Raw genomic sequence first — 14,140 nt, forward strand, 5'->3', positions numbered from 1 at the left:
AAGAATGACGATAGTGTCAAAGAGCTCAGTTCACAGAAATTCCAGAGAAGGTGTTGCAATCTTTGGTTGCGAGCGAAAAAGCAGCATTGATGTAAATGAGGCTAAGAGCTGAAGTAACGCAATAGTGTGCATGCATGTGTGTGTGCGCAGGGGGGGGGGCAGGCATAATGATATCGCTATCATATTCAACTATAAAAGGCGATGACTAAGCATTTGCAAATTTGCCTCTTCTGCTTTCATTTTAAACCGATAAAGTACCTCTTCGTTATCATGTGTCTGTCATTTCACATCACCTCATAGTTACATGCACTGTAGTTATTGACATGTCATGGAAGACTGCATGACATTTGGATCGCTCGCATATCATGACAACAGTGTTTGGTCCAGCGACAAATATATCTTCACATATCGTCACGTAAGTGAATAGTGAAATACCTAACATGTTAGCAAAAGTGTTACCATAAACACATGGTGAAACGCAGAGGCAATTTAGCTAATATATATGTAATTTGATATTTCATTCTTTTTGCTCCCAATATTTAAAACATCTATGAATGCTTTGTATTCAACTGTTGTGAGAGTGATTTGAATAGCGTGTATTATTGAATTCCTATTCAATTTCAACATTCATCATTCCAATTCGTCAAATACCCACTTCATTCGACTAGGCGAGACATTTTTATGAACACTTGCGGCTTCTCGCACATAACATAACAATAGCATCTGTTTAGGAATAGCGCAGGTTGTTGCAAAGGACAGGTAACTGCTGCTGATTAATTACCAGTTACATATTCAGTGACAATTGCTTATTTTTAGACAAATCATACCCAGATTTGCTGTGTTCTATTGTCAGTCTTGCCATGTCAGACATACAGTGCCGTAGTATAATACACTGCTCCAGTGGTCACGACATTGCATTTGCATTGGTCCATAATTTTCGCTGCATATGTTATTAACATATGGGGTATTACATCCCAGCTATACGTATTATTCACTAAGCATTCATAAACACGTACTCAATGCTCTTTGTCAGAATGAACTGAACTTCATTATGCTTTTGCCGAAATGTGGGTGCCACACGTGGAAAATCATTACGTGAATTAATGTGAATTATGAGCATGCTTAAGGTGCCGAGAAAGGTGAGTGCGCTTGTCCAACCAACAGTCGAGTTGGTGAAATGAGGCCGTGTGGAGAGTGCTACTAATTCTGGAGCACAGCGATACTCAGCCATTGAATCTAAATTCTTTACATCAGACGTCTTACCATTGATTAGCCACTACAACCACGTACTACTCGTCTCACTGTTGAGAGGTAGCTTTCCTGCACAGTTCCCCTGCTTAGTGGCTAAGCAAGCTGCGTTCTAAAGTGTGAAACTGGACAGAATGGTCCCAGGAGGGAAGTTATGGACAACGTACATTTGTTCACAATGATCGATGCCAGCGTCCGCTATCAGTAAAAAGGCTAGAACCATCGCGCATTATGCTGACCATTTAATGCATGTATTACGTGGACATTCATTTTTAATTTAAGAAGCATTAACTTTGACGGTGACAATTCATATTCTGCAGATTTAGAATTTTTTTTTTGATCAAGCGAGTATGTTATGCCGTTTCAGCTATACCTCACTATATTGGCCAGTGCATATTTTTTTACAGGATATATCCTCACAATTGTCTTCCCTTAGATGGGTCTTTCGTATGCAAACTATCTACATGTGATAAGACATTATGAAAGGCAGGTTTATATTCCATTGTCCATTCTTTGCACCACTCAGAACTTACCTTGACAGCTTGCATGTGCTGCACTCTCTTGGCATTGATGACTCTCATCGGGAAAGGATTCAGGTCACCAAAAGCAACCTGCGTAGTGATAAATAAAAGATCCAGAGAGTTAAAAAGCAACGTAAGAAGAGAGAGAGATAAAGATGCAAGGAAAGGCAGGGAGGTTAACCAGACGCACATCTGGTTTGCTACCCTGCACTGGGGAAGGGATGAAGGGGAGAAAAGAGGTTGCAAAGAGATAAGAAGCAACGTAAGAAACTAACCAATAAAGAAGTTTGCTACAGGAGTGTTTTAAAAAGACAACTCCTTCGCGCTTTAAAAGGCTGCAAAACAAAATCTGCATTATTATGAAGATGAACAATCTGAAATCAGCAGTGATATGTAATCGAAGTGTAGCTGTACGCCCAAGAGCATGTGTTGATGCAGTGGAGTCATTAGACATACCTGTTGTGCTAGCGAACACCAGTAACAGCGTTTGGGACATTTGAATATGGCGCGCTAACAATATCGCTACGTCGCTGCATTATGGCCTCCGAGGTAGTCATGCCTCAAAGACGCTCACGGCTGCGTTGGCGGTCTTTGAGGCCAGAGCGATCGACTCGTGTTGCCTCGTACGGCACGATGTGGCGCTACCATCGCACCGCATGATAACGTGCGGCTTGTTTTGTGGCCTCCGAGATAGTCAAGCATCAAGGACGCTCGAGGCTGCGTTGGCTGTCTCTGAGGCCACAGCACCCGATCCGAGTTGTCTCATACAGCGGCGGTGTGGCGCCACCACCGCACTGCGCAGTGTTCGGTCCGGCAAGCTTTCGGTCGCATATATCCTCTCGCCTTTTCTCTCTCTCTTTATCATCCATTCTCCTCTCTCCTCCGTATTTCTCGGCCAATCCCGCTCGCGGGACAAGTTTTGCTCCGAGAGAGAGGCCAGACGCCCGCATCTCGCGCATAGCGTGCTGCTGTTCGGTCGCAACCACCAAACTCTCCTCTCGTGCTTCGACGAGGAACGAGTTTTCTTTCTCTTAGGCCGTCGGTAAAAAGCCGTGCGTGTACTTAGGGTAGTTAGAGCACGAGTGTGTTGCTGCCGGCACCCAATAACGACGACAGACCAAACCATCGGCTCGGCGGATTTTTCGAGTCTTTCCTCCCACTTTCGGGAAGCTGGTTTTGTCTTGTCACAAGTTAACGACGACAACGGTTGTTCCGCGGAAACATGGCCCGGATCGTTCTATACCTGGCGGCCGTCATGCTGGTCACCTTTGCCTGCCTGTCCGCGCTGGCTAGCGCAGACCACCACGAACCGAAGGTAAGCCGCTGTTAGCTTGCTCTCCTCTTGCCCCAGTCGTGCCTGGGCTGTGTCCTGTCCTCGCCAAGTACCGTCTCCCGCCAGTTTTTTGTGTTCTTTTCGAAGCACCGCTTCGGACGTAATCCGTGAAGAAAAAAAGCGGGAGCCGTGACGCCCGTGTGCCGGTTTTGGGACACTAAAACTTCAAAGGCATTCTTCCGGCGGCTTAGTGGTGCTAAGAGGATAAGAGACGCGTGCCACGATGAATGACAGTTCGGCGCCGAATACAAGAGACGGGCAGTCGGCCGGCCGCTGTGTGTTGTATTGTGTATTTGTCTTTCACCACCCGTGCTTTGTCGCGCAGCATTGCTACATGTCTTCAACAATGCACCAAATAATCTGAATAACTTTACGACCGCTGCTTTCGCGTGATCGCTCACGTGCGTTTCAGGTGTTCCAGATAGAAGAAAGCAGAACAGCGAAAAAAATCTTGAAGACCTGCCTCTCATTGTCATCCGTATGATGTCTCAGTGGCTTCAGACGTGTCGAGTTATGTTGCGTTGTGATGGGAATCAGCGCATGGCTTTCCGTTTCACGTACGGACTCCAAAATAAAGCGACGGAAGAACAGGCGCTGAACTGTGAGAGACGTGCTTGTTCCGCGGAAAAGCCGAATTTTCCCCGCCGCAAAAACCCGCGAACACGAGTCGAACGACGCGTAGATACGCTATAGTGTCGCATGTTATATTTCGCGCCGAATCTTGGGCCGGCAGACACGCCTTTAGAGTGAAATTCGTCGAGTACACCGGCGTAGCCTGCCGACCTCGGCACGAGGGCGGACGGCGAAAGTGGCCCTACCGTTTCGCCGTTAATTCAAACGCAACGGACCAAGCCCGTGCATTGCCACACGATGTTCAAGCCTACTTCGAAATTCCAGCACCCGTCCAATGCGCCGGCGAGATAACTAAGCATTCGAATGGATGCTCGCACACTTACGGAATAGAAAGATTTTATACTTCGGACGTCCGTCACTTGATTGATAAGCCGCACCCGCCACGAGTTCCGTCGCAGCGTTGATCTTTACGTCCTATTTCTTTTACTTTTTTTTAAGTTTAGATCAGTTATGACGTTACACTTATCTCTAGCGGTATACGCGACAACAGGCCAAGTGTTTAAAAAAAATGTTTAACGATTTCGAGTACTTGGTACTCAACTATGGGAGGGCATGAAGCCGTCCCTTGGGAATACTACAAAAGATCGTAGCGGTTGAACGCATGGGCTCGGTAAAAGATCCAAGCAACTCTTAACCATTCTGCCAGAGCACAATTGCTTTTCTGAAGCCCATTTTTGTATCACTGCAAGCGAAGTTAGTTCTCGACGACGCTCTAACAGACGCGACAGTCAACGACAATTAATTTGACGATTCGCAGTACCCCGTAGAGTTGCGGCCTGGCGCTCTTGGCCGGGCATTCGCGAAATGAACGGCAGAACTTGATTTCGGCTGCAGCTCGACGCCTGTTCTTGTCGTTATCTCTGTTCGTGCACGCAGAGTGGCATGTAGCATACGTTTATGCGATAAAAAAAAAAACGTGAAAAATACTATAAGAACGCGGTCGCACGGACGTCACATCGAAAGATGGCTCACGAAGCTGCCACACCTAACAAGTAGCGTGCTTGACAGTGAAGCAGAACTTTCCAGCTATTGCACTCACTGTGAAGTAAGGAAATGAATTTCTCTGTTCTTACTTTTTTTTTTTGGGGGGGGGGGGGAGGGCTCGCTCGTTTAATGTCTCAGTTGAGTCTTTTTTGGGGAATAACTGCTTCAAAATTTCCGAGATTTTGTTTGCCGATATAACCCAAAACCGATTATTTGGTTTATAGATAACACAACCAAAAGGATGGTACACCCACCGACGGACAGGGCAATATTTCGTCCACTTTATTTAACCTTAAAACTACGCCATAATTATCACGTTACTACTAAAAACAATAGCCATGCATGATTTCCCCGGTGTAATTGTCCGTTCGACGCACTTGGTTATGCCTCACTGCGGAGTAAACGAGATAATTGGCTTCGGGGATAACTCTCCGAACGACCCCTCTGAAATTCGCTGGCAGCCCTTTCTACGAAAAAGTGTAAAATGAAAGCGGAAACTCGGGGCTCGTGATGACTTTATTGCAGGCATAAAAAAAGGCGAGAAAAACAGCGGCTGTGTATATTCCGCGCACCACAATTAGCATATCGCAGCCCTTGCACAGACTAACGAGGCTGCAGAGACCCCCCTCCTCCTCACACACACACACACTCTTATTGTTGCTGTATTTTCTTAATGATGGTTAATTCCATTCTCCTCTTTTTAGCGCTTTAGATTTGCGCTACGCGATCCGTCAGGTACATCGTCACAAATAACCGCATTCGCTATAAAGAGAACAAAGAAAAAAAAAAGAACCACAAAGGACACGCCATTGGGGTCCCTCTCTTCATTAGCCATCCGTAGCAGTGCCAAACTGCCAGACAATTTTATCTTTATATTTTCGGCGCCATAAACACAATCGCTTTACAGTATGAGTAACGTGTTTTTGTTCAGAAAAGGTCGCGGCAGGCTAACGCCCCCAAGCGAGGCCTCTGTAAGCGCTGCTCGAAAAAAAATCGGCGACGGTCCGGTGCCACTGACCCACATAATCGCGGTCGGCGTTTTTTACGACTCCTGGTGCGCCATGATGGCCTTGCATGGAGGATCCCGAACAATGCGGGCATGCACCCAGCTATATAGCTTGTGCACTTCTAGCCCCCCCCCCCCCTTCCTTCCCACATATGATGTAGCTCCGCAAAGTAAGGCTCTATTCGATTGAATGAAAATACAGCCTTAAATGAACACTAAAAAGAAACAAACGAGTTGTTTTATTAGATTTCCGATAGAGGCGGAAATGTTGTAGGCCCGTGTGCTCAGATTTGGGTGCACGTTAAAGAACCCCAGGTGGTCGAAATTTCCGGAGCCCTCCACGACGGTGTCTCTCATAATCATATGGTGGTTTTGGGACGTTAAACCCCACATATCAATCAATGTTTTATTGGATTGGTAAACTGCACTCTGAGAACTCTTAATGTCTTAAGTTTCCATGTCGTCAGTTCATTACTAGCGTAAAAGAAAAAAAACAGAGGGTTAGTTTCACTTTCAAATTTCGCGCCGGAATCTCGGCGCGTGACGCAGCAAATTTCAAAAGTGTATTTTTCGAATTTTCGCGAGAATGGCTCAGTGAAATTTTCCGACACTTTTTCTCTGCTCAAATGTCTGATGGTATTCCTTGATTCAAATCGTTAGAATTGCTAAGAAACACGGCATTTCGGTTAGTAGATTCAGCGCTGCCGTAGATAATATCAGCACTGCCGTAGATTGGCTCAATGAAACTTTCCGACACTTTTCCTGTGCTCAATCGTCTGTCGGTATTCCTTGATTCAAATCGTTAGAACTGCCAAGCAACACGACATTTAGGTTGGTAGCATCCGATTCCAGCCGACATGCACGGGGTAGCGAATGGATTTTAATATGCCAGCATTATAGGATTCGCAAAAAAGCGTATCAGTGCACGAGTTTTCTACATAATATCAGCACTGCTGTGTGCTGCCGAACTCTCGTCAGCTACTCGGGTAACTGTAGCTAATTAGAAGTGAATAAAGGTAATAGTCACGCATTTCTTTCAAGATTCACGTTTTTTTTTTCATTGGTTTCTATTTAAGCTTCAGCTGTCGGCTGCACTTACCGGGCAATTCCGAGCAAGCGCCATAATCTTAATCGCGTACTGGGTATATTGGTAGCAATATAGTAAGAAGACAAAGTTTGGTTTTCTGGCTATGTTTAGCGCTCTACGCGGGATACACGAACACACACTTCTTTCTTCTTGAGACATGTCTGTCTGCGAGAACATTCTCCCGCCAGACAGTAAGTAACCTTGACGCTGCTCGTGAGCAACATTGTTGTCCTTTAAGGGTAGATGATACAACACGTTCCCGCTTAGCGTGCTTAGCGGAATCGCTTGGCTTCACACAGACAATGAGTGGCGGTGACTAGCTCAGCGGCACTCGAGTTCGGTCACGTGTCAATCAACGGCGTGGACGGCGGGCTAAGTTCCACGCGTCCCTGTTGTAGTTGGATTGGATAAACTTTTATTAAGAAGTCGAGTACAATTAACGATCACGCTGACTGTGCGTGGCTATAAAAAGGGCCTAGTAGTAGCGCTGGGAAGCGCGTCACTGTTTATTCCAACAGGCAGCCAAGCATACCGCACATTTTAGCAGCTAGAGGTCGCGTCACCCATGCGTAAGTTCACGTGTGACGTCGTCTGTAAAGCGGCCACGTCGCTGTCGATCGTGACAGTATGCGCATATCATTCCGCGTCGCAGTTAGTTCACACGCCCACGATAATCGTGCAACACGGATGGACGGCTGCTATCAGGCTCCCAGATGCTATGGACGCCTTTGAAAATGGGGCGCTGAATCGTGCGCCAGCAAGCTCGAAAAAGAAAAAAAAAGGTGCTTTTGCTTGATGTAAGCCTACAGTGCCTTGAGTATACGTCAATTAAAACGATCTTATAAGAAAAAAAACTTCAAAGCTATAATTCCCTGCGCCTTACGGCATACTGACCCCGTTTATCCGAGCATCTTCGTCCTTTACAAACCCACTGTTCCGACACCAATCCATATTGCTGTACTTAAGGCTGAAAACCCGAGCGCCATTTACAGCGAAGGTTGGGTGAACGCTAAATCAATGAATTCGTATATCCCTGTATTAGTTTCGAAGGCCGATTTGACGCGCGCTTTGTTCTAGACCACAAGCTTTCAAACTCGCCCCAGTCCCGAAATGTAAAAAAAAACGAACGTATACACAAAAAATATACATTGTGGCAAAGAAATAAACATTCCTCCTCAGTGCCCTCGCTTCTGCCAGCTCTCCACTTCAGACGGAGTCTTTTCCCCCTGGTCTCCATTCTCAGCACTCTGCGCCAGCTCGAGCGAAGGCTGCGGAATACACACACGTTTGAACCAGGGCGTCGGCAGGATTTCCTCTTGAAGGGTGCAAACCCATGTTGCATTGCATCGCAGGAAAGGGGGCAAGTGCCCCCCCCCCCGCCCTTTCCCTTCCCGCCTACGCGTTCTTAGCCTACGGCTTGGGCCGCAAAAACTTCGGAGTCGTTGCTCCACGACGTTCGAAGCAGGCAGGTCGGCTAGCAGGGCCGTTCAAATAAACAGGGCCGCTAGCGATCCTCTCGAAGCTTTTTCGCGCGCTTCGGCGCTATCTCGAAATAGTCGTTGGGAGGTCGGGCGAAGGCGTGCTTTTGAAGGAACCCAAAAGTCCTCGGAGTGCCTGTCAGTTTCATTTTTTTTGCTTGCTTATTTTTTTTTTCTTTCGGCGTGTGGTAAATCCCGCGGAGAGAGAGCGACGTGGTGGTTTTTTATCGTCTCGCCTGACGGGTGGTGTCGTCGTGTCGCCCCCTCACTGCCCTCTCGATTTTTTTTTTTTTCTGGAGGTCTTGTTTCCCTCCAGCGAACGTCACCTCAGCCCTTCTCGCTTGCAAACGACGAACGCGAAGCGTTCGACCTGGCGGCTGTCGCAGTTTTTTTTTTTTTTTGCCCGCGGTGTCAAGTTACGAAAGCGGGCTAACTCAGACGAGCGAAGTGACAGATTCGATGAGCAAGAGACCAGACATCGACATGGAATTTGCTTCCGTTTTTGTGCTGCATCTAAAATGATACATTGGAGTGATCTACACAGAGCGAGAGAGAGAGAAAGTCCTCTGTTTTGTTTTTGTAAGTACTGACCTTACCACGAATATAGTTCTCTTTAAAGAGACCATAGTTAATTATCTTTGTCAGACAGCAGAGAATCCCAAACAGAGTCGACGTCTCTCTTTAAGAAGACTCGTTTGCATGGCACGTCATGAATCACCGAGAACAGTGACACATATTCTTTTTTTCTGTAGAGTGTAGCTCAGTTTTGAAAAAAAGATTGATTGATCTTCGTTGAATTAAGGTTAACTGATCCTCGCGCTCAATTATTCAAGACTGAATTACATTCACCTACCCGCGCGTACAAACCACAGCGTACCATTACCACCTTAACATACGTAACCATGTGATAGGGAACGATAGGTGTAACCTTCAAAAAACAAGGCGATAGCGGAGTGGGTCAGGGAACAAACGGGCGTCGAGGACATCTTAGTCGAAACCATAAACACGAAATAAGCAGGGCACGTAGCGCGAAGGCGAGATAACCGCTTACCGCTTGGAAGAACGGACTGGATTTCAAGATTAAGCCTAACTCGGGAGGCAGAAAGTTCGGTGGGCAGATGAGATTAACAAGGTTACGGGTATGGCGTGGAAGCAGTAAGCACAAGACCGGAAGGAGGGCGTGGGGGAGGAGGGGGGGGGGCTTTGCCTCAGTGTGGGCGTAGTCGGGGGCTGATGGTGATTTCGAAGAACCATAAAACAGGTGTGGGAGAAAGAATCCCTACGGGGAAACGACCTGAAAAAAAGTTGGAAAACGTCAGATCAATGTGTCCTTAGTTTATTTTTGTCCTTGTCGAGTAATTTCTCGGCTAGGTTATCATTTCATCGGTAATAATCACCGCATCTCGTTCGTCTGACTGCACATGCTGGCCGCTATAACTTCCCGATCGAAGGTCGTGATCCTATATCCAAAAGAAACTACATACAAGGCGAACTTTCTTTTGCTGACAATTTGTATGTGCTAAATATAACGGCTGTTCCTGCGCATACCTATAATTTACATTTCTCGACGGCAGATCAATAATGCCCTGAGCGGGCGTATTTTCCGTCCTTACTCCCCAGGCCTTCCCCAGGTCGCCTCTCTCGTTTCGTTACTTCACGGTTTTGTATTCTTAGTTTGTGTTTTGGCCCCTCCTTTCAACTTCCTGCGCGAACCCTTCGAGCTCCTCCGTCGATGAGCGGCTGTATACCTTTATCGCGCGTTCACCCTCGCTGGAACGGATATTCAAATTACCCGCATATTCGAGCGCGCATAACGCACCTTATGCTCTCATTTTCTCCCCCCCCCTCCTTTTTTTACAAAAAAAAAAGATATCAGCGAGCCCATACAACTAAGCCGAGGAGAACGCTGCTTTTTTTTTCTATGCGACGTCTCAATTCCCTGGGAGGCTGGCTATCTCCTTTTCGCAGCTCCGACGCAGCGGCACTAGCTGGTGTGTGTACACATTTCACACCACGTGATCCCAGTTCTGTTCACCGCGGGCTTCAGTCGATGAGATATCAGTGAAGGTGACGTGGAGGCTGCGCAGTACAGTGAAGAGGGACACTGATGGTCCGTAGTTCCGGTTAAACAAATCGCGTTGGTCTGACCATTATAGAACTGTTTTCGTGTTACGAGTGATGCACTGATCTGTAGAACAGGTGAATAAGTGAAAAGAAAACGCAATCGTATTTTTGCGTAATGCTGTGCGTTGAAAACGAATCGTTGCTGGTGTCGTGTGCACGGCGACAATGAATTCACACAAGACATGTCGATCGCACACTGCGCCGGAATCGGGAGTCAAGCCAGTAAGCGTCGGCACTCTCTAGTATACTTTTTCTGAAATAAATGTTTTTTACCACCACTACCACCAAGCCAGTAAGTTGAAACCGGCTAAAAACAAACCACATTAGCGTTGGCAACTTCCGATGTGACTCGCGTTTCTGGCAGAGTGGATGAAGGCCCGACTCTACCTTCTTGGCTACACCTTCCAGATCACCCTAATGGCAAATCGCGACCACCAACAACTGGATTGTATCAGTCGCGATGTCATTTTACACCGACGATCTCTTCACGTATCCCCCCCCCCTCTCTCTCTCTCTCTCTCTCAACGTTTCATAGAAAAACTGCGCGAAGAAGCGGAGAGCGACAAACAACGACATGCACTTTTAAGCGTACACTCATCACGCGAACCAACCGGTCCGTCCAGTTGTCGACTGAAGAGTACAAATGCAGATCGTGGACAGGTGCATCGATCTAATCACACCGCCAAAGGGAACTCTCATCACAGCCACTTACTACCTTTCTACAGAACTGAGCTCTTTGTACGCACACCTACATGTTTTCCTCATCTGACGCGTAAAACGAGTCGGGCATGACCGAACGCTTATCTTCTTTAACTTTATACTGCGAAACGGCCACTTACGTCGACGCATTGCAGTAAAAAAAAAAAAAAACTCCGCTAATCCATCAAAGCGGCTTCGGGTTTAGCCACGCCGCCGTCTCAATGGGTAAAAAAAAGAAAAATACGACGACCCAGCGCGCTCACGTCAATACCACTGTCGATATTCCCGGTGAAGACTTCCTTTGCACATTCATTCATCTATTCAAGCGAGGTCATTACAAGCTGCGCAACCAACTTTCCGAAACTCTATGATAGTTATAGCGCGAGAACACAACGAACACACAGAGACGAGAAGGACATGAAGGACACTGCGCTAGAACAGAACGAACACACAGGGACAAGGACACGAGCGCTATACTAGCGCAACGTCCTTCGTGTCCTTTTTGTCTCTGCGTGTTCGTTCTGTTCTTGCGCTATAACTATCATGTCATACCAACTAGCCCAAGCTGCCATGCACACTTACGAAACTGGTCGCGTTGTTCGAGAAAAAGTGACGGTTACGCTCGAGTCTCAATTAGGAATTACTGACAGGCCACCGCCCTTCACTCTTTCTGCCCGCTCTGTTGAACGTACACGGCAGTGAACGTCTCTTTATCATAAGTTTTTTTTATCATAATTTCTTTTTCAAAGTTCAACTTTCCCTTTCCGCCCGTTAGTCCTCGTTTGTGTCTTTCAATTCAAGTGTAGTAGCTTGCGCTAGTTGGTATAACATGGTGATTGTTATAGCGCGAGAACAGAACGACAACGCAGATACAAGAAGGACACGAGCGCTCGTGTCCTTCTTGTCTCTGCGTCGTCGTTCTCGCGCCATAACTATCATTTCCATTCAAGCCGTCTCTTGGCTATCTCCTTGAAGGTAGGCTACCCTGCACAATCGAGTTTCTTATAGAACACTCCTACACCACCCGCATCCATTGAAATCTTCTCGCTTTCTCTCAAATGAATCTACTGCGAACTCGAACTGAAACGACGCGTATCCGCGAAGCTCGAAGAAACGTGTAAATGCGCATCGAATCGTAGCTTTTTTTTTCAACATGTCTTACTGCGAAGTCCATGACCAGGCGAGCGCTCTCTCTGTATCAACGTCGCTATATCTGAACAGAATCGCATGCGAACGCAAAATCGAATACAGACAAACATCGGGAAGACTCAAATGAATACGTCGCACCGAATCAAATCGAAGCAAAACAAGCCGTTACACCTATTCTACAGCGATATACTCGTCTATCCTCCAAGATGTCACAGAGTTCGAGAAACGCTTTCTGTAGAGTTCGGTCAGACTGCTTTTGTTCCACAAGGTGTGTGTGTGTGTGTGTGTGTGTGTGTGTGTGTGTGTGTGTGTGTGTGTGTGTCAGGGAGAGGAAGAGAAAACGCGCGAAGGGGAGGGGGGAGGTAAAGGTTAATGGCTGCGAAACCAGATAAGCCGCAGACGACCTTGCTGCCTCTCGAGAGATAAATGAGAAAAATGCCGAAACGGAACTCTCTGTCTGTGGCAAGGCGAGCACCTTTTGTTCGGCGCGGCGACAAAAGAACTGCGACTAACTCCCCAAAAAGAGCCGACCCCCCCCCCCCCCCCCCCCGACCCCCAAATTTCTCCCCTCCTAGCTCTCGCGTGCGGAGGATCACGGAGAAAAGACTAATCACCATCGTGACAAATGACTAGCGTATAGCTGATATACGTATAATTTACTCTGTACGTTGTAAGAGAGAGGTTGGAGAGGGCAAACAAAGAAAGTGTTGTTTGTTTCTTCTTTTTGTTCGAAGACGAGCCGACGACTTTCGTTCTCTCCCTGTAGTACGTTCATTTCTCCAGGGCGAACAACCGACACGAAGCGCTAGCTACTCTACACTGATTTTTCAAAAAGAAAAAAAAACCGTTAACGATCGCGAGGCTGAGCCATCCTCCGCCCGCCTGCCTGCAACTCCCCCCCTCCCCTCACACGGTAATCGTAGTTTCCCCGCCAGCGCAGTCTGTTTCCCGCTGGTGTTGCCGCCCGTTAGTGGTGTGTGTGTAATCTTCGATCGTCTCAATTAAGGTCGTACGATTCATACCGCGCCAGCTTCCTCCCGTAGCTCATCTCCTGGTACACCCCGCCTCCTCCTCCCCCACATTTTTTTCTTTCAACTTTCTCTCTCTCAATTCTCCCCTGCATCACGTTGACGCTTACAGTGCGCCAGACCACCCCCATTTTGCCTCGCTCTCGCCCGTGGCATGCACTTGCACTTCGCCAGATACCACATCATGGAAGCTTCAGGGAAAGAACTCGAACGCTAGAAGGAAAAGGGGATGGGTCTGATGAGCTAACACCAGGATCGCCGATTTTTCGTGAAGACGCTAGACTGCGTGGTGTACTACTACACGTTAGGGCTAGTACGTACTCCGTCGGGCGCCTATACGAGGCGCTTTCGAGAGCTCGAACACAAGGTCTCTCCTTCTCTCTGCTTCTCTCTGCGAGACGAACGGTCCCGCAGGAACCATTACCCTAGCTGACACAGTGCCTCAGGGACGCCGACGCGCCTGCTATCGTGGCGCGGTCAGTACAGTAGGTGTGTGTGCGGCGGGGGGGGGGGGGGGGGATGAAGACCGCTTCGGCGTTGAATTGATGAACGCGAGGAGAGAAGCCGGCTGCTGCTCGCTGTCTTGGCTGTGCTACGACTTTGGCTTCTTCTACTTCGCCCAGATGAACGAGGGGGGAGGTGAGATGATCGTTCTCGTCGATGGTGGCGTCCGTTCGGCCAAGGCCTGCATGGTGAGCTCCACGCCCCCGCGTCAAGATGCAAGTCTGGCGATTGTGAACGCTAATGGTTGGCTGCGGCATCGGCTATGGCTGGGGTCGAGGTATGTGAGAGAGAAGGAGGTGGTGAGCAAGATATAAGGGTATGTACGTTATAGGCAAGCCCTTGCAAG

The 14,140-nt window shown here is 47.7% G+C and overlaps 2 protein-coding genes across 2 annotated transcripts in view; one reads left to right on the top strand and one right to left on the bottom strand.

The window, feature by feature from the left end:
• Positions 1 to 14,140, bottom strand: part of LOC119181357 (TBC1 domain family member 2B) — a 199,220-nt gene that overhangs the window by 3,634 nt on the left and 181,446 nt on the right. Inside the window, exon 18 of the mRNA XM_037432577.2 lies at positions 1,782 to 1,859. Within this exon, the coding sequence (XP_037288474.2) occupies positions 1,782 to 1,859 (78 nt within the window). The remainder of the gene's footprint in view (positions 1 to 1,781; positions 1,860 to 14,140) is intronic.
• LOC142774649 (uncharacterized) overlaps positions 2,726 to 14,140 on the top strand; it is a 150,612-nt gene continuing 139,197 nt past the window's right edge. The window contains exon 1 of the mRNA XM_075875267.1: positions 2,726 to 3,084. Coding sequence (XP_075731382.1) covers positions 2,992 to 3,084 — 93 coding nt within the window. The 5' untranslated portion in view covers positions 2,726 to 2,991. The remainder of the gene's footprint in view (positions 3,085 to 14,140) is intronic.

The sequence above is a fragment of the Rhipicephalus microplus genome, chromosome 10 (assembly GCF_043290135.1).
Source record: "Rhipicephalus microplus isolate Deutch F79 chromosome 10, USDA_Rmic, whole genome shotgun sequence".
Taxonomy (NCBI): domain Eukaryota; kingdom Metazoa; phylum Arthropoda; class Arachnida; order Ixodida; family Ixodidae; genus Rhipicephalus; species Rhipicephalus microplus.